At 48.6% G+C, this 26,314-nt stretch overlaps 5 protein-coding genes across 5 annotated transcripts; 3 read left to right on the plus strand and 2 right to left on the minus strand.

Annotated features, from left to right (window-relative positions):
• Window positions 1-141: 141 nt before the first annotated feature.
• Window positions 142-1,303, plus strand: A1O9_08546 (uncharacterized protein; the record flags this gene model as incomplete). The annotated part of the gene is made up of 4 exons (XM_013402931.1): window positions 142-196; window positions 303-561; window positions 617-1,125; window positions 1,182-1,303. 4 exons carry the CDS (start codon window positions 142-144, stop codon window positions 1,301-1,303), a joined length of 945 nt encoding a protein of 314 aa, XP_013258385.1.
• A 201-nt stretch (window positions 1,304-1,504) lies between these two features.
• On the minus strand, window positions 1,505-11,372 carry A1O9_08547 (uncharacterized protein; the record flags this gene model as incomplete). Its single annotated transcript, XM_013402932.1, has 2 exons — window positions 1,505-10,370; window positions 10,429-11,372. 2 exons carry the CDS (start codon window positions 11,370-11,372, stop codon window positions 1,505-1,507), a joined length of 9,810 nt encoding a protein of 3,269 aa, XP_013258386.1.
• Window positions 11,373-15,000: 3,628 nt separating this feature from the next.
• A1O9_08548 (acetoacetate-CoA ligase) lies at window positions 15,001-17,255 on the minus strand (the record flags this gene model as incomplete). The annotated part of the gene is made up of 2 exons (XM_013402933.1): window positions 15,001-16,854; window positions 16,923-17,255. The coding sequence occupies 2 exons, from the start codon at window positions 17,253-17,255 to the stop codon at window positions 15,001-15,003; spliced, it is 2,187 nt and encodes a 728-aa protein (XP_013258387.1).
• A 1,889-nt stretch (window positions 17,256-19,144) lies between these two features.
• On the plus strand, window positions 19,145-21,205 carry A1O9_08549 (serine palmitoyltransferase; the record flags this gene model as incomplete). Its single annotated transcript, XM_013402934.1, has 1 exon — window positions 19,145-21,205. One exon carries the CDS (start codon window positions 19,145-19,147, stop codon window positions 21,203-21,205), a length of 2,061 nt encoding a protein of 686 aa, XP_013258388.1.
• Window positions 21,206-23,586: 2,381 nt separating this feature from the next.
• A1O9_08550 (uncharacterized protein) lies at window positions 23,587-25,563 on the plus strand (the record flags this gene model as incomplete). Its single annotated transcript, XM_013402935.1, has 1 exon — window positions 23,587-25,563. Exon 1 carries the CDS (start codon window positions 23,671-23,673, stop codon window positions 25,561-25,563), a length of 1,893 nt encoding a protein of 630 aa, XP_013258389.1. The 5' UTR covers window positions 23,587-23,670.
• Window positions 25,564-26,314: the final 751 nt, after the last annotated feature.

Here is a 26,314-nt window from a genome sequence, read left to right on the forward strand (position 1 = left end):
TCGACTCGTTGGCCCACTCTTAACCGACTGGACAAGATCGTTGACTTCACAGCAATAAGACCATCGGCATCCTATGTTTCAATCAACTCTCTAACAAGGCAACCATTTTTGTCGCTATTCCTTATCCAAAGGACTGGAAAAATGTCCATACAGCGTGAGGAGGTATTGAGTAATGTCTGGCGAGACGGTATTTTTGGTAAGAACACCAATGGCCCTGGTTGCTATGACTCCAGCAAGAAACCATAATTTCTACTAGAATGCGGTTATCGAGAATTGGCACTGACTCCAAGTACCGGGAACAGACGGGAAGGTCGCCTTTTGCACTGGCGGAGGAGGAAGCCTTGTCAGCGTTCAAACACGCGCACTCGTGATCCTGGGAGCAAATGCTTGTATCGTCGGAAGGAACGTTGAAAATACAGAGAGGGTAGCTAAAGATATTGCGACTGCTCGTAAAGGGGCAAAGGTTCTCGGACTCGGCGCTGTCGATGTCAGAAGCCTAGAGAGTCTCGAGAAGGCAGTCGCGACATGCGTCAAGGAGCTAGGACAGATTGACTTTGTGATGTGCGTTCATGTTTTCTGGGTTTGTATCACTGATGGGCTTACATACCTGACCTAGAGCTGGAGCTGCTGGAAATTTCCTCGCACCGCTTACGCAGCTATCGCAGAATGCATTCAAAACGGTAATCGACATCGACCTCTTTGGCTCTTGGAACACGCTCAAAGCCACTCTACCACATCTTATCACGTCCGCTCAGAAGAATAAGGGCGATGGAAAGCGCAGCTCTGAATCTGGCACAGGCGGAAGGATTATCTTCGTTAGTGCGACACTCGGCTATACCGGAACGCCATTACAGACACATGCCATTGTCGCAAAGGCAGGGGTGGACAAGTTGGCGGTCCAAGTGGCAATTGAGCTTGGGCCCCGAGGCATCACGTCGAACGTAATTGCGCCAGGAGGGGTGACTGGTACAGAGGGCACAGATCGATTGATCAAGAATGGAAGTGACAGTAGGGTCGTCAAGACAGTCCCCAGTGGGCGACTTGGAACGGTCAAGGACATGGCAGACGTTGTGGTGTATCTCTTCTCGGATGCTGGAAATTACGTCAACGGAGAAACTATTGTTGGTAAGTTTTTAAATTCTAAATGTGCTGCCTGCTCTTGATGTTGACCAATTTTCTAGTCGATGGAGGAGCATGGCACACGAATGGAGCCTCGGCAGGACGTGATTTCACGTATCCCGATTTCTTGCTCTCCGACGATGTTGTCAGTGGTGTGAAGGGTACCCGCAAGGCGAAAATATGATACCAGATTCGTTTATCAGCGACGACGATCTTGTATACCTGGAATTTCAACCGTTCCCTGATATATTTGACTCTGTCTAAAATAGGTTCTACAATGAATGGAAAATGTACGCGATGCGTGACCTGGCGTGAAACCATTTGAGCGGCCCTTTCTTATAGCTTGATGTTTTAGAGTCTCCCTTCTACATGCCATCTATTGCACTTAGTTCCGTTTAGTCGTTGTAGTTATCTTCGCTGGACTAGTGGTTTGTGAGATTGACGTCGTGGTGGTGGTGGTCGTGCCAATAGCGGTATTTGTAGCAGTAAACACTATGCTTGTGGTAGAACTAGTAGAAGTGGAGGAGTCACTAGAGCTGCTGGGAGAGCTACTAGCGGAAGAAGTAGAGCTTCTAGTAGATGTTGCGATAGTTGTAGTAGAAGAGGTAGTGGTAAGAGAAGATGTAGCTGAAGTAGACGAAGTAGTAGTACTTGAGCTCATTATAGTGGTAGAGAAGGGAGTAGAACTAGTAATGGACCCAGTGGTAGTGGATGTGTTCAAGGGGAAAGCTGCGATAGGGGTAGAAACAGGGGTGGTAACGGTCTTGAAAGTAGTACTAGCACTCGAGGTACTAGTAGTAGAAGTACTCAAAAACGAGGCTGCACTAGAGCCAGTGGTTGTTGAATTAATCGAAGCGGAGGTTGTCCTTGTAGTAGTAGCGACACTCGTACTAATGTCGGAGCTAGTGGGAGCGGATGAACTCGACAAAAGGGATGTACTAGTGGTAGTAGTAGGATTGGAAGTAGAAGGAGTGCTAGGACTCGAGGTAGGGGCTGTAGAAGAGAGAGTGGAAGTACTTAGAGGAGTACTTGAGGCACTGGGTGTGATGCTCGAACTGGTGACAACACTTAAATTCGCAGTAGTACTCGAGTCTGGGGCACTGAAACTTGAAGCACTAAAGCTGACAGAATCGGAGCTTGAGGCAATCGAAGTTTTCGTCCCTAAGCTCGTGGTACTTGAAGTCATTGTGCTTAGAGCTGTTGTGCTTGAAATCGGTAGAGTGTCTGAGCTCGAAGTCGCTGAGCCAGAAGCTGTTGTGTCTGAAGTTGTCGTTATGCTTGAAGACGCCCTGATTGAAGAGGACATGCTTGAAGATGTTGGAGCGTCTGAACTTGTGGTAACGACATTAGAGCTTATGGCTATGGCACTTAGACTTGTCGATAGAATAGAAACCGTTGTGCTGGAGCCTGTTGTGCTGGTGCTTGCTGCTTTCAGGGTTGAAGTCACTAATCCTGTGGTGGTGGTGGTGGTGGTGGTGGTGGTAGTAGTAGTAGACCCTGTTACTGTAGAGCTGGAGATGATAATTGAACTAAAGCTTATTATTACCGTAGAAGAGCTCGAAGTTGTAGTATCTGAAGTACTAGAGCTGGAAGGCAAGGTAATGGTTGAACTCTTCGTGGTCGGGAGCGTAGATGTGCCTGAACTGGCTGCATTGGTGGATATTGTGGTATAGCTCGTAGCGCTGCTTGAAGTAACGGAGACGCTCGAACTTGTTAAAGTACCAGAGCCTGTTAGACCGTTCGAGCTTGACAAAGTGGTAGAAATATCTGATGCATGAATGCTGATCGAACTTGCTAGGTTAGTCAAGCTCGTCACAAGGCTCGGGCCTGTTCCAGAGACTGAAGACAAATTTGTGGACACTCTTATAGTTGTGTTTTGACTTAAATTAGAGGCTGTAGCACTGTTTGAGGTTATGAAAGGCAATGAAGCTGAGCTTCCTGCACTGGAGGGCGTGTTTGTGCTGCCTTGAAAGGAACCGAATGTCGTGGATGAATCAAAACTCGCGGTGCTATATGACGTGGAAGAAGTCCCAATATTTTCGGAAGAAGATCTCAATGTCGACCTAGAAGTCGAATATAGTGACGATGCTCCAAAACTCGTGGTAGAAGCTGAAGACGTACTCGAGCTTGGAAGTCTGGAGCTAAATACAGAGCTTGCAGAGGTAGTGAGTGTGGAGACTGCACCCAATAGAGAAGATGTAGAAAGGCTTGACAACGACTGTGTTTCGAACGTCTGATTAAAAGACGTTGCTGTGGACATGATGGTGAAGGAGACCAAGAAACTATCAGACGTTGAAGTACCGACAGAAGAAGAGTCTGAAGCATAAATTACTGAAGCAGTAGTGAGAGAGCTCAATGCCACACTTGATCTCAAGGTTGGAGCATATATCGTTGTTGGGGTCTCTGTGGAGGCCGTCATGGTACCACCAGTCGTCATACTAGTCATTATACTAGACGTCACAGATTCCGTTGTTGAAGGAAATGCACTTGTGGTTCCCGAAGAGGTACTTGTCGTGGAAGCCTCTGTCGTGTAAGTCTCTGTCGCCGATGAACTTGTTGTTGAAGTGTCAAAGATAGCCTTAAAACTAGCTGTAGAGGTTAGTGTTGCGGCCGATGTCGATATGGTAAATATGCCAGAATTTGGCGTAGTTACCGAGTCCAGACTCGAAGATGCCGCCACACTACTTTCAACTTCGCTAGACGAGGTAATGGTAGTAACAGTTATGAGTGTAGTAGTCAAGGAGCTAGACATTGACGAGATAGTCTCTGACAGAGTGGAAGATTTTGACGATAAAGTTGATGAGATCGTCGACAGGCTAATCAATGCGGTGTTAAACTGCGTCATAAATCCAGCAGGAGACGTAGTGGTGGTAGCTAGCCTTGATGGAGTGAATGATGCGGTTGATTGAGCGACAGGTGAAACGTCTTCCGAGGATGAGATTGTCGTCTGAGTTGAAAAAATGACTGAGACTGCAGGGGGTGAGGTAGTCGTTGTTCCAAGCTGCGAGGTCGAAGATAGGAGTTCACTCAACGTTGCAGTTGTCAATGTCTCGGTTGATGTTCTACCCATGATGTCCGATGAGCTAATCCCAGAAGTAGCTGTTGTATATTCGCCTGGTGTGCTTGTGAATGAAGCCAACGTACTGCTCAAAAACCTTGTTGCAGCACTCGTGGCCGTTGATTCCGATATTGAATTGCCTTCTTCAGTGTGCTTCATGATATTTGAACCACTGGAACTTGCATCGCTTACAGTAGTTTGCCGAATCGTTGTGCTTGTTACCTCATATGCGGTAGTTGAGGAGGTTTCCACTGAGACTGAGCTTGCTAACTCATTTCTAGTTGTGGTTTGCGCAGGTGCAGAGGACCATGAACCACCTTGCGTTGTTGAGAAAGGCTCTGTCATAGTGGAAGAAGAGGCACCAGCACTTATGGAGATGGCAAGGTCGGTCGAAGAACTATCACTATACAAAGAGGAAATAGATGTAGCTGTCGTATCAAACGCGGATATTGTTGAAGTTGTCGTCGCAGATTCCACGGGCGCAGTTGAAGAAATGTACTGAGGGTAAGTGGAGGACGAAACTAATGAGACATAGCTACTAGAAGAAGTAATAGTTGCACTTGACAGAACATCTGTTGACGTACTAGAAATTAATCTTGAGGAACTGGTTCCAGTGGCCTGGTTGGTCGATGACTCAGTTGTGTAGCTGCTACTAGTGTACTCTGCACCCCTTTTACTTGAGGTTGAACCTGGTTGAGAACCGATGAGCATTGAACTAGTGAGGACAATCGATAAAGATGACACTTGCTCTAATGGCGACGAAAATAGCTCAGGAGTCGACGGGAGTGCCATTGTTGCCGTTGTCGTAGTAACGAAAGACAATTGTTCAAACGTGGAGGTAATTAGTTTCGTAGTGGAGGATGGCAAATCAATTGAAAAGGACGGTTCTTGAGAATTTGATGATGACCTCATGTCAGTGAAGCTTTGTTCATTATTGTTCATGCTTGGATATTCAGAGAATGAGTTATATCCCTCACTAGAAGTAGCCATAGATGTGCCTATCTCGGTCGGCTGTGCAGTGAAGAGGGATGAAACTGGAGCAGATTCGGTTGATTGAGTCGTTGTAATGTACTGGTACGTGGAACTGGTCTTCTCGGGGCTGCTACTGATAATAGTTGTGCTAGTCGCATCAGGCATGATTGTTGAGCTCACAGATGTGGTATCTGTGCCAGATACAGTGTTTGTAGTTGATGACCCATATGTCGAGCTCGTGAATGAAGTGGTTTCAGTCGTACGGGAACGGTTTTTATCTGATGAATAATCTGAGGTGCTAGAGTCCATGGCTGAGTAACTAGTGAATTCAGTGGTGCTCGTTGTCTGGAAGCTGCTGGTGGGGGCAATAGAAAAGGCCGAGCTCGCAGTAGATTGTGGACTCTCTGTAGCTGTTGTTGGGGTCTGCGAGAGCGAGCCCGGAGTTGTGGAAATTATCGCTGTAGAGAGTTTGGAGATTATAGAAGAGTCACCGACGCCTTGGACTGAAGAATCAATTGTAGTTGTTGTCAGGGATCCGCGTGTAATGATTGTTGCTGAATCGCTTGAACTGGACGAAGCCAGCCAAGTCGAAGTTGTAATTGGTCTGTCTGAGAGGGTTGAATCCTTTGTATTCGATTGTCCTGCGCTTAATGAGTATGTTGTGTGGCCAGATGAAGCAGAGTTTGCCATATTGTATGAGACTGTTGTCACCGCCTCTGTTGTTGAAGCGGAACTCAAATATCGGTCTGACGTTGTACTCAGATCACTTTTGCTTTTGACAGATGAGACGATTGTTCCATACGTAGTGGTTCTAGCTGTCGTCATTACCATATCTGTACTGAAACTGCCAGCGGTGGTCGATGATACTGTATCCGTTACAGTTGAAGTCGCAAAAGAGGACGTCAGAAGTGAACTTGTTGATGGAGAAATATAGAATAAGGAGCTTGAAGTCATATCCGCTCCGAGTATTGAAGAGCTGTGAATAGTGATATCATTGGCCAACGATACTGTTGGACTTGTAGAGGTAGTGATCAAGGTGGTGGAGTCAAAAAAAGAGCTGAACCCAGTGGTTCGGGTCGTTAATATTTCGGAAATTGTTGTAGAGCTAGTCCTGCTGACAGGCTCATCTGATGTTCGGGTAGTCACATATGAGGTGTCAGAACTCCCAGGAAGTGTTGGTGTAGTAACATCTGAGCTTGCACTACTCGTACTTGAGAGAAATGTGCTGTAAGTACTGGAGATTTTAATTTCGTTTGTAGAAGTTGCTATTGTTGCGGAAATAAAGTAGAAGCTGGGGGCCAAGGAAGATGACTCGGTGGTTGCCGAGACATCTAGAGTACTCATTGAGCTTGTGCCTTGACTCGAGGTGCTACTTGAGGCTTCACTAGTGGGGGTCTCAGAGGTCATCATTCTCATTGTCGAGAGAGTGTTCGTGGCTTCTTGAGGACCAGATGTTGTGGTTGAGAGCTGCTCAAGTGAAGAGGTCTTTGTAGAGCTTGTTGAATCAGTGGAAGTGCTTGAACTATCTACGAACGTAGACACGCGCGTGGTGTAAGTTAAGTTCGTTATTACCGATGAACTAGCTGTCTCCGTGGTTTCCGTGGATGTAAGAGACGTGTAGAGGGGAGTAAAAGTAGAAGTCACTTTGATCGAGGTATCTGAAGTTATTTCAAGACTGGAGCTGGGATTGTTGTTGATTTCTTGCGAAGTTGTGGTCACCTTTTCGGTGCTTGATACCGTTATACTCGTCAAAAATGTTAAAGGCGTTTCAGAGCTCAGCTGACTATACGAACTAGACGAGGTACTGCTACTAGTACCTCTGATTTCAGAGACACTAGTACTGGGAGATGTGCTGCTGCTGCCGGAAAAATTTGTATTTTGGGTAGTGGATAGTGGATTTTGAAATGACGTTGTATCGCTTGAAAGAATAGAGTTCAACAAGTCCTTCAAGCTCGAAGCCTTGGAGAGGCTAGAAGCGGCATCAGTTGTAATGAAAAGAGTTCTACTCAACTCCATGCTCGTCGTTATTGGAGGAGCTGGTGACTCTCCATCTCCTGAAGCAGCGGTGTTAAAAGAGTTTTCCGAGCCCACCGAACTGCTAATGCTGGTAGGGACTTCTGTCGTTATGTATCGACTTGTGATTGATGTCAGACTATTTCCCGTGGTTAACGTCAAATAGTTACTTGTTGTTGACGGGGACTGAACGTTGGTCGATGTCATTGCAACGCCACTAGAGCTGAGGTCCTGTTGATCGATAGATCTTAATGATGACGAGGAAGTAGAACTGATAGAGCTAGAAGATGGTCCTTGCTCTGCTTGCGAGGATGGTCCAGTCGTGCTACGGGTGATATCAGAGGCCTCAGTACTTGTTTTAAGTGATATATCTTGGAATGACGAGGCATCACTAGATGTACGGCTAGACAGAGAGGTGGAAGCCGAGTCAGTGGTACTATCGGAGGATCTGGTGCTTGCTGCGGTTGAAGAATCTCTGGTGAATGAGGGTAAAGAGCTAGATAGGCTGCTTCGAAGAGGTGTCGTAGATGACATTATGGCACTGTCAACAGAAACTGAGTGAATTATTGTTGAGGTCGTTGATGTAGAGGTGATCTGAAATGACACACTGCCCTGATGACTGCGGCTTGGGGTATATTCGCCTGTACTACTCGGGGTGGTCACTGTTACAAAGCCTGTAGTTCCGCCACTAGTAGTACTACTCCTTGTATCGGCAGATCCTCTTAAGCTGTTGCTGCTTGAGGTAGACAAAATCGTCCCAGTGAAGTCTGTGAAATGATCTAATGAAGTCGACAGCTCTGTCGACATAGTAGCCGAGAGTTCCAAATCAAAATGTGAACTTATGTATCCAGACGAGAGAAAGCTATCCCAGGTACTTCTTATTATAATAGTCGTTGTAGCCAAATGAGAGCTGCTTGAAAAGCTTGTAGAAGAAGTAAGCCCCGATGACGCATTGGTGCTGGCAGTATCGAAGGAAGATGGCGTTGCTGTGGAAGTAGTGCTGACACTGATTACAAGAATTGGCGATGGCGAGACGGTGGAAGTATAACCCTGTGTGGATGTGGACAATAAAATATCCGAGGTCTTTGTTCCTGCGACGCTGGTGCTGCTGGCCGTAGCTGATTTCAAATTCCCACTGCTGGTGTAAGAGCGACTCTCGCTCGATGTATCCAATGTATTCGTGAGCTGGATGGACAAGGGTAAAGATAAGGAAGTGCTAGCTTCGGTAAAGGATGCTGATGTTGAAGCTCTGCTAATTGAACTATCGGTGCTCCTGCCATAGGTAGAGCTAGAGCTGGATAAAGTGACATAAAAGGTAGAGGTAGACTGAGAAGGTGTATATGCACCTGGGTTTGTGGTCTCGGATCGTGCGTAATTTGCAGCTAAGCTCCTAGAAGACTGTAAGCTTGATGGAAAAAACAAGCCATTGGGCGTCAGGCTAGTTCCGCTGGAGAAGACAGTATTAGAGGTACTAGAAGTAGTAGATGATCCTGGTGACTGAGTTTCAGAAGTGGCAATTCTGGTGCCATCTGATACAGGAGTATTAGCGGTGGCCTCACTTGAGGACGTAGATTGTGTGGAGCTATAGCTTGTCTGAAAGCTAGCCAGCGAAGTTGTGAATGTCTGAAGATTGCTAGGTGCGACTAATCCTGAAGAAATAAGAGGATTTTGAGAAGATGAAGAGAATACTGCCTGAGTTATGCCGTCTCGAGTAGCACTAGGAGTTACAGTAGGATTATTAGTAGGCGAGGCTGTGCTGGAAGACCTCGGAGGCTGGATCCGCTGTTCTGTGGTTGAAGGTATACTAATGGAAGTGTAAGTCGAGCTGGGCAATGTAGATGAAGGTGTTGCAACTGTGTCACTTGATTGGGTGGTGTCGCTGGTGGGAGGGGACGAACTTGAGCTAATACTGATTGCGGTGGTTGGTGTGTCGGCGATCACTGAGGACAGAGATTGTGCCGCAGCCGAGGCGCCTGCTTTTGATGAAACGCCGCTAGCATCAGAGAAATATAAACCTGACGGAAGTGTGGTAGAGAGGCTAGTGGTAAGACTTGTAGATTGTGAATAGTTGAGCTCAATCGCACGAGAAGTACTTGAGCTCGATTTGTCAGAAATGTCAAAGAAAGAGGTAGTGGATCCTGTGTTCATATTAGCTAACGTAGTGCTCGATGTCCGACCTGAAGAGTGATAAGATACATATGTCGTTGTTGATAAACTTGAACTGTATGAAGCTGTTGTTAGTGCAAAACTTGCGGTGGAAACAATTGTTAATGATACGCTTTCACTTGCAGTTGAGAAGTCCCGGGGCCAAAGCGACGCAGCCGATGCGCTACTAATGCTTGATCCTGATGTAAAGTCAACAGTACTGAAGCTGGTTGACAAAGATATGCTAATGCTGGAGAGTAGAATATTTGGTTGGGTCTCAGAGTTTACAGTACTGCAGGAGATGATTCCAGGTGAGGATGATTTCGGTGTGTAATTGATGGAATCTGACGCTCCTGTCGAAGGAAATATTGTTGAACTGGTCGCGCTATACATTGACATGACATTGGAAGATGGCAGTGTTTGCAAAAGAGTGGTACTAAGCCGAGAAGCCGCCAAAGACCGATTTGATATAGCCGCCACTGTTGCCGCCTGGGAATTTATAGATGGTACTGTCGTGACCACAGGACTATAGAAGGCTTCTATAGGCGTTGAAATACGTGCCGAAATGACAATGTTCATGGTGAAACTCCTGGTCTTCAAGATATCGCTGGCTGAAGTCATGCTGATTAGCATAGCGGCGGGTTTCTGAGTCAATGTTGAAGTGCTGGGGTTCCTCGCTGTAGATGCGGGTGCTGACATGGAAGTTGTTTGTGCGGGAATTGCTACTGCCGAAGTGGCCAATGCAATGGATTTGGAAAGTGGGCTTCGGCTTGACAAAATACTACTTTTCGGTGTGGTTAGTTGAGGTACAGTCATCCGTTGAGTTGTCAGACTAGGTACTCTCCTGGACGATGGTCTAGCTGTCGAGTTAGATGGAGGATACAGGCTCATTCTTGTCGGAGATTCACGATATTTCGTTGTTGAAAGATTGTTCGAGTAAGTGAAGCCAGCTTCGCTTCCTGTGGACAAGCTGAAGCGATTCTTCATCCAGCTATCTGGCAGGGGCCATTCAGTCGGGTCAATGTCCAACGCCGTGGTCGATGGTATCATGATGTCATGTGAACTTATACACAGTTAGTTTGCTGGAGATGAAACCTTGTATCTGAGGGTAAGTTACTCACGTCGTGGGTGGTCTAGTGTAGCAGAAATTTGTATAAGTGATTGTAGTGGTGACATAAATCGTGAAATCCAGTATTGTTGGGCCTGAACAGGTCCTTGTAACGTGTGCTGTCCATGAGTGGAGTGGAACAGTATAGGTTTGAGCGGGTATAAAACTTGTGACCGTGGAACTACTTGATACAACGAACGTAATAGTACTCGTGCGCGCAGTGAAAGCCTTTGAAGGAATCACTTGCGGGAAATTCCACACGTAGAGACCTGGACTGGGGACTCTCACACTCGTATGTACAGGAATGCTCATGGAAGTAGAGAACATGAGGTCTGGGCGGGCAACCCAAACTTCCTGCCATGCCTTACATTTTCGCCATCGCTTTGAGAGGCGGCATTCAAAGACTTCAACCTTTTGTTCAAAGCGTTGGAGTCTGTCATTGTCCAGCTCACTTTTACCGTACAAATCGCTGCCGTTCCAACCAGGAATTGCAAACGATCTGATATTTTTGAAGGGTGCAACTGCCCTCCTCGTCAAAACTTCCTGTTCGTGCTCTTGTTCTTTGGCATGCCCAGGCCAATGCAGATAAAAGTACTTCCAGTGGCCACCAGCGGCCGTAGAAGAGGCTTTGAAGACTGTGTTGTATGCTTCCGACACAATAATCAGTTGATCCGTCCGCGTAACTGTCGTCAATCGACTTCTTGTGCCGTTCCAGGCACAAGGTATCACTGTTGAGATATAGGCATAGGTTTCCCATAGATAAGAGGTCGAGCATCGCCCTCTAACGCATCGAGAGCTCGGTGAACAAGTCGAAACTTCTTGCAGTTGAGTAGTGACGACGATAGACTTGAGTCCTCGCGTAGGTGGCGCTGCTGGGCAGGGTGCAAGTATAGTTAATGGAGAGGCTGCGAAGGCCATTTGCCAACATAGAACACCAAGCCACATTCCAAGGCGCATGGCGGATTCGATAGACTAAATTACAGCATCCCCTGATGCAAGCTGAATTCGTATTGCGCGTTCAGAGCGAGGTGATATGGGGAGATGATATGGAAGTCGCCATCCCGATCCCTACGACCACTGAAAATTGCATTAGGTTGGCTGTATAATGATGGAGTTGATGAGTGCCAATTATCGTCGACTCCATTTTGGACTCGTGTTGACGCTGCCTGAGAAAAAGGTAGACTTTCGTTTTACAAGCGGTCCGAATATTGCTCTCCCTCAGCTGTGGTTGCCCCTTCACCCTTGTCAACTTGTTTTCACAATATTTAATATTTTGCCTGGTCTGGGACCACCTGTTGTCGACTGTGGCAGAGGGTTTGATAAGCTGACTGGCTCGGTATATTTTGCTGTTCAACAAGGCCTCAGTGCACAGGCATGGAATTCAGATTGCCTGCGGTGTCAATGACGGGGTGCGTTACGATGGGTACCACCAGGAGCAGACATTAAATTACTAGGTGATTACACCCGCCAGCTGATGCCAATTCTGGACAGACAGTATAGGAGCCTACATGATCTGAAGAGTATTTCCTCACGGTGGAGCGAATTCGTTCACCTTGCCAACTTACCGAGCAGATCAATGAAACCTGCTGTGGCTGATAAGATGGCATTTTTCGACGGCTTCATTGCTCGATCAGACCATTGGCAGGGCTTTGTGGCACTGGGGTGTTGAGCAACAAACTACCAGCTTCTGATTCGGTCGACGGATCAGTATTGTTGAAGCCCTCGTGTAAACAGTCACATATTACTACACATCAAGTGTACTGTCCAAACAGCTCATTGAACATTCTGCCTTGACCGGGTGAACAAAAGCTGCCCTGGCAGCTTCATCAGTGGAGTCATCCGAGTTTCGGATCGCCTTTGTGCAGATCTGGCCGTTGTTGACCCACACCAAGCATCTGTCAAAATCAGAGCACGTTCTATCAGCTGAACCCTGTCTAAGGTTGCCGGAAAAAATATCTAAAATGCAGCTGCGGCGCGGTCCACAAGGTGGCCTATTCTTCTTGACAGCGCTTCTCAACCGTCGACTCTCTCAGTGGGCTATTCCTCGCAATCAGGCAATATGCAGTCTCTCGGCGATGGTCTATGCTGCGTGTCTTCAGGGCCGTGCTTATGTACAAATGAACAAAATGAACAAAATGACCATGCTGAGTAACGAAGAAAATCTCTTTCATGATCCCCAAACTTTCTCGTCGACTGAAATGGTGAAATTCATGCTCCTTTCTAGAACTCCTCTCCCTGTTGGAATATTTATGCTACTCAATTGTTGCCAGCCTTCAAGATGGTACAAGCTCACATTATCACTATTTTTCAACTGCTTGTCATCGCGACACTCTCGTCTGCACTTCCACCGCTAACACCTAGAGATCACTTGAACCACAAACGGTCTCTACAAGGCAACTCCTCCGGGGTCATATTGCCGCAGAGCAACATTGTCTGCACCTCAAGCACTACATTGACCTCCTGTCGCTGGGGTCCAAGAGTTAGAGCTGATATCTGCCGCGACAGTTGTGCGTGCTCGGCATCCGGCAAACTTTCATGCTCTCGAACGGAATATTGCGACGGGGACGAACTGGAACCAATATGTGAAAAGCTGTGTTTGTGCAGCTCGTCACCGATCCAAAGCCCGAATGAACATGTTTATACGCCAGGGGTGATTAGAGGAAAGCTGAAAATGAACAATTGGAGGGCTTCGAGCCATGTATATCTCGGTGATCCAACTATTTCATACCCGGACGAGGATGATAATTGATGCGATGGTCCCGACTTGGGCACGCAAGGAACTACGAATCTTCATCGCAGATCACTGCCAGTACATAAGCATTCGAACAACTAATTCCGGGTCAAATGATGAACGGATTCTATGGGATTATTTACGGTCAACGCGATAAGTTGGAATATGAATTCGCTTCGTTGGCCCTGCTCAGGGTTGAGATCATCCATCATGAGGCACGATTGTGTTTACATTTTTATTTTGCCGTAAGTGAGATGGTAGAGGATTTGTTGCCATGACTGAGACTAGTCAGACGAGGGTCGCCAGTGGAGACAATGCAGCTTACAACCGATTCATGATTTTTCCGTGTATCACGATTCACGACTATGACTCGATAGCACATTAGTGATTTAGATCTTGCCGTCCGGCGTCTGTGCACGATTCAGATCTTGATGATGACCAACCGTGACCCTCAATTCTGAGGGACGTCAACGCATGAGAAGAGCTGTCACACCGGGTGTCAAAAGTGCAGATTCAGCTGGGGGATTCAAAATGGAGATTATGCGCGATGAAACTCAGTTGGAATAAAGTTCGTTACCCTGCAGCAAGAATATCACAGAAGTGGACTCCGATCTCCATAACCACAGGCGTCGGTATCGGTTTTCCGCGCTGCTTCTGCACCTTGTAAAATGCAACAATGCTCTGGCAGGCGGGGGAAGCTGTCATCAACACGTCAATTGTAGTCGCCGAAGGGGCTTGGCCTATTCGCAAGTCTATGCAATTTCCCCCTGTCATTCGGGTCTTGATTTGCCGGGTCAGGAGTCAGGACTTGATGTTGACGTTGATTTGGGTTACGGAATACTCGCGATCCCATCCGTACTTGGGAAGGGCTTTTCGGTTTGGGCGCTTTTGGATTAGGAGGGGCTGAAGCCTTGCGAACTGGTAACGTAAATGGTCTGTGCCAATCTCCTTGATCGACCGATAATGAACCTCTGGCATTCTCTTTGGTCCCCCATGATAGATCATACATAAACCAACTACAATGTCCTCACTTTGGAACAAATGAGCTCTTATTTCACCAAGATCGCAGATATTAGGCATCTTCATACAGTGCAATTGCGGACCCTCGTAACCGCCGAAGAGGAGCTCCTGGCTTGTGCAAACCGACATCAGTAGCTCACGCCCTTTACCATCGCTTTCACCCGAACTGAGGAGGCGACAAGTTTATATAAAGCACTGACGAAGCTAGCAGAATTACTGCGCCAGTCAAGTCCGCATTTGAAGCATGTCCAGTTCAGCAGCGTGCGATGATTGACGAACACGGTAGTCATAACTGTGCCTCCCCTTGTGACGATGCGCCTGAGGAAATTTTGACTGGCGACCTTGATCCTTTGATGTCGGAACTGCTATTCTTCGACTGCCTCAAAAACGTGCTTCTCGGTCAGCTTGTCTACTATGCCTGTCATCGTCGAGATGTCTCTCCAGTTGGAGCTTTGAATTAATGGCGAATGCAAAGTAAGTTCTGATGCAACATTGTGGGAGGCTAAACATGACTTGCCCGCTATGATATCTCAGGCTCAGTCCTGATGGAGGGGGCTTGGGCAGAAGGAGACTAGATACCTCAATGATTGTTGGATTCTTGTCACTGGCACACAGTAACCACGATTCTATCACATCAGCTCTCTGGGCTCGAAGGAGGCAGGTGAATATCTTGGGTCTAAATAATATCTCCTGGCATTAGTGCATACTAGTATACAAAACATGCGTTTCTCATCAGCACATAACCATGGCTCTTTAAGACTGGGCTCTTTAAGACTGGGCTCTTTAAGACTACGAGCCGTCCAGGCTCTTTAGTATCACCAAGGGATCAGAACCTCAATGTGTCGCGGCCCATTCTCTGTACCACTCTAAACAATCACTGTTCGCAACGCTGGCACTGATTTTGATGTTCAGTCCACTGAGGATCTGCTTGACAGCGCCCTCGACTTTCTTCCCGTTCGTAGTCACTGGGATTACTGGGCACTCATCGATGATTTTCGGGACGTGTCTGGCGCTTAGCTCCTTACGTACCATGTTCTGAATGCGTGTAATCAGGTCTTCTCCAAAAGATTGGCCCGGAGCCATTTTCAAGAAAAGAACGACAACCTCATCGGGATCCTGTGCACGCTTGCGGCCAATACACAAAGCGTCTTCTACCTCGGAGCTGAAGTGTTTTAGGAGAATGTTATATATTTCACTCGAGCCGAAGCGCACGCCCATGGGGTTTAGTACGCCATCTGAGCGGCCGAGCATCCAAAGCCCGCCTGTCGCCGGGTTAAAACGCACGAAATCACCATGGTGCCAAATGGGCTTGCCACTTCCCTGATCTTTGAAGACTTCGAAGTATGAGGATTTGTATCGTTTCTCCCCGCTTGAGCCGGGAGGCCAAAACATGCATGGCTGGCAGGGGAAGGGGACGTTGCAGACTAGTTCGCCAGCCTCCCCGGTCTGCGAGATGTCTGTACCATCTGTAGAGAAGCTCCTTATAGCCATACCTAGACCAGGACACTGGATTTCGCCGGCGTGGACTGGAAGGATAGGACTTCCACAGCCAAAGAGAGAGATGATGTCTGTACCACCTGTTATGGATGCTAGAAGTATTCCCTGGTGAGGCGGAGGGGGCGAAAGAGCCTTGTATACATAGTGGAAGGTGCTTGGAGCGAGGGGAGAGCCGGTGGAGAATATTGACTTGAGAGATTGTAGTGTTGCGGATCGTGGTGATGCACCCCGAGGGAAAATCTTGGCTTGTTCTAGTACTGAAAGGTATTTTGCAGAAGTCCCAAAGTGGTTGATACCGAGTTCATCGACGAGCAAGGGCATGCTCATTTCCTTATGAGGTTGGAACGGAGAACCATCATAAACAACAATTGTAGCCCCGTTGGCAAGACCGGAGACAAGCCAGTGCCACATCATCCACGTGGTTGTTGTGAAATAGAAGAGTTTCTCGCCCGGCTTGATGTCTGATTGTATGAGGTGCTCCTTCTTGTGCTGGAGAAGTGTCCCTAAGGCGTCATGAACGATTGGCTTGGGCACACCTGTTGTGCCCGAGGAATAGAGGATATATACAGGGTGGTCAGGGGGTAGATATGTGAATCGAAGTGGCCGCAAAGAATCGCCTTTGGAGGCAAACGAGTCATATGTCTCCACCGTAGTTTCTTTGCGTGCTTCAAGGGTTGAGAGGTCAAATTTATGAGCTTGAATGGTCTCAAAGATAATAAGATTCTTGACACACGATAGCTCCGCAATTACCTGGGAGATCTTAGCGTGGGTCTCATGAGTCTTGCCATTGTATGTGACGGCGTTGTCTGCAAAAAGGAGCACAGGCTCGATCTGCTTCAGACGGTCAAGGACTGCGTGGACCCCAGTATCTGGACTGACTCCCGACCACAAGGCGCCCAGTGAAGTTGCTGCCAACATGGCTATTACGGCATTGGCGTGATTTGAGAGATATCCCGCGACTCTGTCGCCTTTCTTGAGGCCATGGGCTGTCATGGCAGCGGCGCACATTCGCACTCTTTCTCTTAGACCTGCCCACGTCACCTGTTCTCTAGTGGTCTCAGTCGCTGCGATAATGGCGAGGGAACCGGCCGAAGGGTTGGATGATGGAAAGAGAAGGTTCTCAGCAAAGTTGAGCTCGCAGCCTGGAAAGAAGGCTGGCTTTGGGAACATGGGTGCTGAAAGATCAAGGACCTGTGTTGACCGCGTGGGTAGTTAGTTGAGTTCTATATGTTCGCGGAGTTGGGAGGTGTCTAGCACACCGAGTCATATTGCTTGTGAGCCGTGATGCCTGTATAATGCCAGACGTTCTCCCAGAATGCAGCGGGATTGTCGACACTCCACTTCCACAGGTCTGTATAGCTTTCTGAACGGATAGGGTACTTCTTCATGAGATGTTGTTGGAAGGCATAGAATTCAGTGGATTCGGGTCGAGGATGTCGCCAGAGTTCTGCAGAATCATGTCCATGACCGTTGACACCGTTGACACCATTGGAAGTGCCGTTCGTGCCATTGCCAGTGTCCACACCGTTCATCATGTGGTTCGTCATGTGGGCTGACCGATACTTGGGGAAGTCTGGGAAATCTTGGGACATTGGGCAGGAGCGAACAATAATTATTGCGGAGGAGCATCCAAATTCTGGCTCCCTCCAACGAATCAGCGACGATAAAGAACGGACTTGTTGAGCCTCGGTCGCCTCACCTGCCCTTCTTAGTCTCACCTTTTTTTTTTTCTTTGGTGGGTGCCACGCAATCGATTGGTGGAGATAAAGCGGCATGGGCGATCAGGAACAATGCCCCGATCGTTATCCGAGTGGCGAAATAAACTGGCAAGGGGTGAACTCCGAGGGAAGGTACGGAGCACGGGGTACCGACAACTCCGTCCTCCGTACAATCGGTTATGTAGTTAGGGCAATCAATCCATGATGCTCACCGTCCCATAGTAGTAAAGTCTTACCGTAAGTCCCTCCACATGAGACACTCCGTACTGCTATCGAAGTAGGGAGTGGTTGGATGCAAGAACGTGAGGCCATGGAGAGCCGGGTGTATTCTGCTCAAGTGTCACGGTCAAGTGATGACCTGATAGGCTCAACTGCTTGCCGTCTTCCTCAATCAATCTAGAGGATTCGTGGGGATGTTCTGTGACTCGTGCCGAGTGCCCCGTAGCTTGTCATCACTTGGAGAATTAATGCCTTGTTCGACCTGTGCAATGGTCAGCAAACATGAAAGGGGCCTTTATCACAGTTCCTATGTACTCCGTACGAGGATGTGCACACACAAAGCAAAAGGATCGAGGTTGACCCAGGACCGCCAAGATAAATCGCTTGTGGTACCCGAATAAGCGATTGAGTGCACTCGACTCCAACGAAGTTACTAGACAGTTTCAGGTCATAACCCTCCGGCAGAAATTTGTTAGGCATGTTCCGGGCGCCCCTCCCAGCTCCCGAAGCGGACTCGCTGGGGCCCCAAGAGCCCCCAAGTGGGTGGCTCTAGCCAATTGTAGGGGAGGCCCTCGCCCTTATATTCTGCCTCCCAATCTCTCAATCTCTTTGCCCTTGTCACGTCTAATTTCGACTTCCTCGAGCTTCGCGTGTCTTTCGTGTATCCCACTAACGAGACAACTCTTCCACCAGACTTGAACTGTGATTCCTCCGACACCATAACCGCGCTCCATTATTCTTCATCCACCATCCATCCATCCACACCATCATCATAATCCATCTCTTTTTCTCCCTGTCCTCCCTGGTTGATCAGCCAACTATCGAATACTACTACTCCTATCTATTCTCCATCCTCTTGTCCTTTTCTTCTTCTCTTCAACCTACTTATCCATTATCCTCCTCTATCTCTCCTTCACTTCCACGTCCTCAGGTCCTCTATCAGCTTGTCCAGTGCTTGTCCAGGCCATCTCCAAGTGGCTGGCTGCAAAAGTGCGGCTCACCACGGGCGGCTCCTGCAAGGGACAGGCTCTTCCAGGCCAACCAGAGCCTGGCGGATCTGAGCGGAAACCCTTTCAACCTGTCGCCGTCCACACAAGTGATCCGGCCAGCCCGCCACCCATCAGCTTTCCAACGGCCCTTTTTTCACCTCCGTCATCCACTTCCACCTACCCGTACCTCTCTGGTGACCATTTGCGCCAATACTCCTTTTTTACGCCCGCATTCACCACCTCAATTCTCTTGACGTCCATTCAAATCACCCTGCACCTCGACCGATTTTTGCAAGCAGCCTTTATTTGCAGACCAATTCTTGCTGGTGTCGCGCCTGACGATTGCTGTTTCTCGACGACCGGAACTCGTGTCCTCGCCGACGTACACCGCCACATCGAACACCCGTGTTGCCTAAGACAAGCTAGACCTGCACCACCTTAAGAGACTGGCTTCTAACTATAAACTCGTGGGCTTGATAAAGCGCCAGCGCCTGATCTAAACTACATCCCCCTCGCGAGAGCTGCTTCCCCCCTTGGTTTCCCATCCATCTGGCCATGCCTCGTCGAGTGTCAACGTCTCTTTTAAGTAGTTCACCGCCGACCCCTTGGCCGTCCTTTACGCCATCCGCGGACAAGGGCGGTACCTTTGTCAACAAGACGTCTCAGAAAGCCAGCAAGATCGCTCAATTCTTCTCGACTTCGCCGAAGACGAAAGAGGCTCAAACCGCTGCCGCGGCCTTACTCGCGGCCAGCAAAGCACAGGAACAGGCTTTTTTGGCCTCGGGCTCACCGCCAATCAGTACTCCATCACTATCGCTACCGAGCATCTCGCTTTCGACTGCCCGCGCAGACTCCACAAACATGGACGAACCTCCCACTACCCTTTTCCAACCACCTTCTGCGGCCGAGACAAGAAAACTCGTGAAACAACATGCACAATTTGGTCCTTTAAATTCTCAGTCGCATCGCTACACCAGTCGACACCAAGGGGGCGAATTCCCCGAACCTATCATGGACGAACCGCCCTATTATTATCTGCTAACCACCTACATCTCCTACCTCATCCTAATTATTTTCGGGCACGTCAGAGACTTCTTTGGTATGAAATTCAAGGAAGACAACTATCGCCATCTCAAGGCTCGTAATGGCTATGCTGCGCTCAACAGTGATTTTGACAATTTCTATGTTCGACGCCTGAAGATGCGCATCAACGACTGTTTTAACAGACCCACCACTGGTGTCCCTGGCCGCTATATCAATTTGCTAGATCGAACATCCGATGATGGAAATTATCATTTCTCTCTGACGGGTACCACGACCGAAACCCTAAATTTGAGCTCCTATAATTACCTCGGGTTTGCACAATCCGATGGGCCTTGCGCCGATGCTGTTGAAGAAACAATACGGCGCTATGGACTAGGAACGAGCAGTTCTCGGAGTGAAGTGGGCACCTCAGATTTGGCCGTCGAGTGTGAGAACCTGATTGCAGGCTTCGTCGGCAAGGAAGCCTCCATGGTTTTCTCGATGGGTTTCGGCACCAATGCCGCAGTTTTCTCTGCTATGGTCGGAAAAGGAGATTTGATCATCTCGGATGAATTAAACCATGCCTCCATCCGATTCGGATCAAGACTCTCAGGAGCGATGATCACTTCCTTCCAACATAACGACATGAAGGATCTCGAATCGAAGCTTCGAGAGGCCATTTCCCAAGGCCAACCACGCACACATCGGCCTTGGAAAAAAATCTTGGTCGTGGTTGAGGGCCTTTACTCCATGGAAGGTACCATGTGCCATCTTCCAGGTTTGATTAGACTAAAGAAACGCTACAAGTTCCATTTGTTTGTCGATGAAGCGCACTCAATTGGCGCCCTGGGACCACATGGCAAAGGTGTCTGTGACTATTTCGGTATCGATCCTGCAGAAGTAGATATCCTGATGGGGACTCTTACCAAGTCGTTCGGCGCGAATGGCGGATATATCGCCGCCGACAAAGCCATTATTGATAAATTGAGGGTGAGCAACGCTGGTACCATCTATGGTGAAACTCCTGCCCCGGGAGTGCTCACCCAGATCATGGCTTCCCTTCGTCTCATCAATGGTGATCTCCTCCCAGGTCAAGGTGAAGAGCGTCTCCAACGGATTGCGTTCAACTCTCGATATCTGAGACTTGGACTCAAGCGTCTCGGTTTTATCGTTTACGGACACGACGACTCACCAATCGTCCCTTTGCTCCTCTACCACCCCGCCAAGATGCCTGCCTTTTCACATGAAATGCTGAGGAGAAAGATCTCGGTCGTGGTCGTTGGTTATCCTGCTACCCCCTTGATCTCTTCGAGGGCTCGCTTTTGTATCTCAGCTGCGCACAACAAGGACGACTTGGATCGAGTGTTGGCGGCTTGTGATGAGATTGGCAATGTTCTACAACTCAAGTTCGCCAGCGGAATTGCCGGAGGCGCTCCGCCCCTTGCCGAGGGCGTTACATGGGAAATGGAGCACAGTCGAAAGCGTTTGGAAAAGCACGACAAAGTGGCCAAATCACTTGTTGTCACTCCCAGATGGACATTGGAGGAGGTCATCAAACGTGGCGTCCAGGATGTCAAATTGCCACTCCGGTAGTTGGCAATGGTCGGTGACTCGCACATATCATATGTGAAGATGAATTCATGCTGCTTAATTGTTGCTCGCTATCTGACCTCAATTTTGAGACAGTGCGTCAAGGAGTTTTGGTCTGTGAAGACATGCTGTACATGGAAAGGCGTTGGCCAAGGGCATCTTCAGAAGGAAGAATCAGGCAAACCAGCATTTGGAGTTCCATTGGATGAGCAGGTTGTCGTTACAGCGCCACCCATATTGACTAGGCTGGTTGCCAACTGCCGCAATACTCGTTTGATGGTATTTAATAATTGATTATTATGTATCACACTATACGTACTTGTCCCTGTTCGTTTTCGTGAGATATTCATCGCCGAATCTGCAAAAGATCTAGGCCAAGTCAAGCTTCAAAGTGAGGCGACCTACTAGGCCCACGGTCCAAGTACGCCTGTTTACACGACGGCTGGTCCCCACTCGACCGTGCGAAACCAAGTCACAAGGTGCGTGAACTTTCCTCTCCAGTTGGGTACCTCCGGACGCGAACTGGTGTTTGATTCTCCCACTTGGTATGCACATGCCGCAGCCACCTATGTCGCGCAGAGTACTAAAGTAGTTGTTGCCCGATTTATAGCGCCTCTGTAGATGAGTTGCTGATTGGTCCGTTGAGGTTCGAGTGAACTGGGACTGCATGGTCCCTCTATACACGAAGGGCGTTCCCATCGTTGGCTCTCGTCGGGCACAAGTTTCGCGTTCCTGCAAGGCGACCGCCAAGCGTGTCACGAGGCATCTCCCGTAGAAGTATCAGCGGCCGCGAGGTGCCGATATCTTTTTACCTTCTGCAGTGCTCCCATTACGGCCTGGAGATTACGACTCAGTTGGAAAGATCTCAAGAATCACCTGTACTCTACGTGCATTCTGAGGTGGAATATAACGACAACCCCACACAACTCAGTGTTCTCCTCCTCTCCCTCCATCTGCCCTGCCTAGAAGGGGAATTAGGTTGTAATAACGCCCCAGTTTGATGGAATAAAGGACGACCTTCCTTATCATTGGTCATCGTTCAACCTTAGAATTTTTCTCAGCCGTCATCGGGTAACAAACCATGGGCCGTCCCGTTGAGGAGGTCTCATACGGTGGTGTCCCGTCATTGATTCTGATTTGATAGTGAACACACCGCTTTCTGAGGCTGCAGATGAGTGCTTTGAGTAGAACTGCTCTTTTCTTTTTGATCGAATTATGAATTCAACGGATTTAATGAGTTAATACGCTGCCGCTGCTCACGCGAGGTGTTGACCATTGCATTCATCGCAGGTGTGGAGGTACAGGAATAGTCGATCACGTGTGAAATGAGGGGCAGTCACGTGCCAGCCTTACGCAGCCATAGAAACACTTTCCTGTTTCAATCCCACAAATCGTGATGTTATGAATCGCAGAGGAAGCAATGCCTCTAACGCAATACGATGTTCCATTGCGTCCTACCTCGATCACAACAAGTGGCTTCCTTGATTGACATCACAACGACCAAAACGTTTGAGAGGACGAGCATACGAGGACGGACGGCTCCCTATGACCACAACTACCACACAGCCTGAGCTGTGATGAGAACGCCAAGGTAGTTTCTATTTGGTCTCAAATGATGAACTACTGCATGCATGGGGGCTGGCGAGACGACCTCCCATGCCCCTTTCGACCACTGAAAGTCGATCCTACAGACACCGCCGTTTCAACCATTCGATGCCTCTCCCTCTTCGCTGGTCTTGACTTCGTCTTGCTGCAGGCATGAGCTTGCCCCGCTCATCTACAGCCAATCCATTTCTTTGCTCACCTGATCTTACTGGAACGCTATGCGGTTGTTCATTCATTCAGCCAAATTCAAACCGGCCGTGCGTGGATGTGTTGCCTGCCACTGGCTCGCTTCAGACAAGGCAACTGTCCTCGCCGTTGCGGATGTGTGTCGACAAGCGATGATCCAAACCGGTCGTCCTCGATTGAACCTCTTGTTGAAAGAGAAAACATGACTCCCGACTTCTCTACAATTTGGCGCGCATAATCGGCTGCCTACCGGCTGACCCGCAATCCTGTCATTGATCCTGCAGCCTCTTACATGCATTGCTTCTTCCCATCCTTTCGACTCAAATCCGTCTGTATCTCTTTAGCATTGCCGTTCCCGTGGTTCTACTGCATATCATCGAACAGTTCCCACTTTGCAGCTGCACTGCCCCACTAGACCTTTTCAAACTTTCCATCGGCATTCTGCATCTTTCCTTCTCCCCTCTTTCAAAACGTATCCGCAAGCGAAACAAAGCACACCTGGCTTGTCCAGCCTGATACATTCGGCTTCATTGAAGATGGAGCCACCGCCACCTCGCGATCACTTCGCTCCGATCGACCCTGGCGGAGGAATTGAAATTCTGGATGATCATTTTTTTGAGGAAAGACTTGAGGAACCTGCCTTCTACGAGGAGCGAAGGCCACAGGCCCAGCATCGCATGTCAGCTTTGTCCATTCACGACGACCACGAATTTGAAGAGATCCAACCTCACAAGGAGCGTACCAAAGTCATGGACGACCGTAAGATATCGCAGGACTACCTTTATTATCGCCTAACCAAGAACGGCGATGATTGGAGTAGAGCGTTTAAGGATGTCATTTCAGCACCAATCGAACAAATTGAAAAGAAGGCACGGGAGAAAAGAGGGAGCGATGGTACTGTCCTTGAACAAATGACTCGTATGTCTCCGCTACGGCGTGGCCAGATCGAAAATTTAATTCAGAAGGCAAATGATATGGAGGTTGGCAACACACGCTGGGAAGTTGTTTATATAAAAGCTAAGAAGATGATAAGCCGGAAGAAAACTAAGGCAGTCGAGGTGCCTGAAATGGATATTATCCTCGCCAAAACCAAGAAACAGCTGAAGTCGCGTCAGAAATCTAACACCGCTGAAATTGTCGATCTTCGAGAACCTTACCTCCCACGACCAAAAAAAGAGAAGCGATATGTTGATGATAACTATTCTCGCGGCCGAAAAGACTCTGGGCTGGCAATGTTGTCTGACCCAATCACAAATCTGCCGCTCTTCGATAGAGACGGAAGACCAATAGATGAAAATGGTCCAGTCCAGTTCACTGGACTGCCGCCTCAGATTCCAAGGGATAAGCCGCTTGGCGCAAAACTTGAACAAATGAAAGACAAGGACAAGGACAAAGACAAGGGGGATAAAAAGGACGGAAAGCGTGATAAGAGTCAGAAGCGAAGCAGGTCGAGGGACAAGTTTGCTGAACATGGACATGAACACGATCCTGATATTATGGTGGTTCCAGAAGGAACTTTTGATGGCGATGCTCCTCTCGAGGGCATCTTTGGAGAGATCAAAGAAGACAAGCGGGGCCGGAGAGGAAAGTCTCCTCACGGTCATCATGATCATCCTGACCATCCTGAGGTCATGTTTGGTGATGCTCCGAGATCCCATTCACGCCGACGCCGCGGCGGTCACGAAGGCGAATTGCGAGAGAAATCCACACATCGTCGAGAGAAGTCCCGCCCTCGAGGTGACTCGGTGCACTTTCCAAACAGACGTACGCAGCAATACTTTGATGGCAGCAGCATTTCCTCAGGGGGTAGTGACGTGAGCCATTATGGCTACGAGTATGATGCCGAGAGCTCAAACACATCTATCGGCACACATGGCATTCCACGACGAGGAAGCCTGGTCCGGCATGAGTCTCGGCCTGATGTCATCTACAAGCAGCATCGCCGAGGTCCATCTGTGCCCGTGAGACATGCCTCGTATTCGGAGTCGCCACGACATTATCAGGATACCTATGTGCCAAGATACTACGACGAAGCACGCTTTGTCAAGCCAGCACGAACACCAAGAGAAGGTTACGTGGTCTACGAACAGCGTCCGACTGAAGGAAGATATGAGCGCCCCCGCATTGTGAGACAGTCAACCGTGCCTGTCCAGATCCCGGAAGACCGGCAGCTTCTGTATGAAGCGCCAGCGCAATATCACCAGCCTACACGAGACCTGGTTCCCATCCAGCGCCGTTACAGTGAGAACGCGCCACTGATCCGCCATGATGTGATGCCGCCCGTACTTCATTTCCCCGATGAGGATCGAGACGTCTACCACCGAGACTCACTTGAGCGTCAGAGCGGGAACATTGAGCATTATCAGCGAGACCGCATCAGAGAGGAGTTTCTCAACGAGAAAGAACGTGAGATGACTGACCGCGAACGCGACTTGGACATCCGCGAAGAAGCAGTAAGACGCATGCGACGAGAGAGTCGCGATCTTGACGACAGGGACCTCCGAGAGCACAGAAGGTCAAGGATCGTCGTTGACCCAAACACTGGCCAACGTTTTTACCTTGACGAGTAGAAGTCTGCTGTTCTAATGTAGTTCCGATGAGGAATTCAGGTAGCCAGGATGAATTCATGACGGCCATGTGACAATCGAAGAGTATACTCGAGCTATTGTCTCACCGACCAACGGGCTCACTGATAAGCTCTCAAGCGGGGTTGATGCCAAAGCTGTGATATGAAGCCTTTTTTCCACAGCCTATTGTTTTCAACAATCGTTTCCATCACACAGGATTGGAGGAGCACAATTCTATTCTGATATTTTCGAAATCCGTCATTCACATGCGCGCACATGCTTTTCAGGAAAAGAAGGAACATTGGGTAGGCAGAAGGAATGCACACGCATGGTGGGAACGGGCATTAGTACCAAAAGACTGGCTCTCCGCCAACATTGGGCTCGCGCCTTGAATGTCCCCTATATCCGACTTTGTCTTCCGTTCACCATTGCGTTGTTTTCTGTCTGTTGCTATTACTATCACTATCAGAATGTCACTACCACCGTCGGTCTTCCGCTCAGCAGAGGCCCAAAATAGTTGGAGCCCTCGACCCGCCGCGAAAAGAACCGATCGAAGGATTCGATAAGCATTGATCAATATTACCAAAAAGGGGGCTTCTCTTTAGAGTATTTGGCCTCGATGCTTCTTCTACTTGTCAGGCGATTTTCTTTTTCGATTTATTTCTCTTCACGCTGTCGCTCATGGCTTCCTCACTATTGGAGGTTCGAGATACCCTTGTCCCTCTTATCCCTTTTCCTTGCCCTTCGACCTTCT

Source organism: Exophiala aquamarina (genome assembly GCF_000709125.1).
Source record: "Exophiala aquamarina CBS 119918 chromosome Unknown aczIA-supercont1.7, whole genome shotgun sequence".
In the NCBI taxonomy this organism is placed as follows: domain Eukaryota; kingdom Fungi; phylum Ascomycota; class Eurotiomycetes; order Chaetothyriales; family Herpotrichiellaceae; genus Exophiala; species Exophiala aquamarina.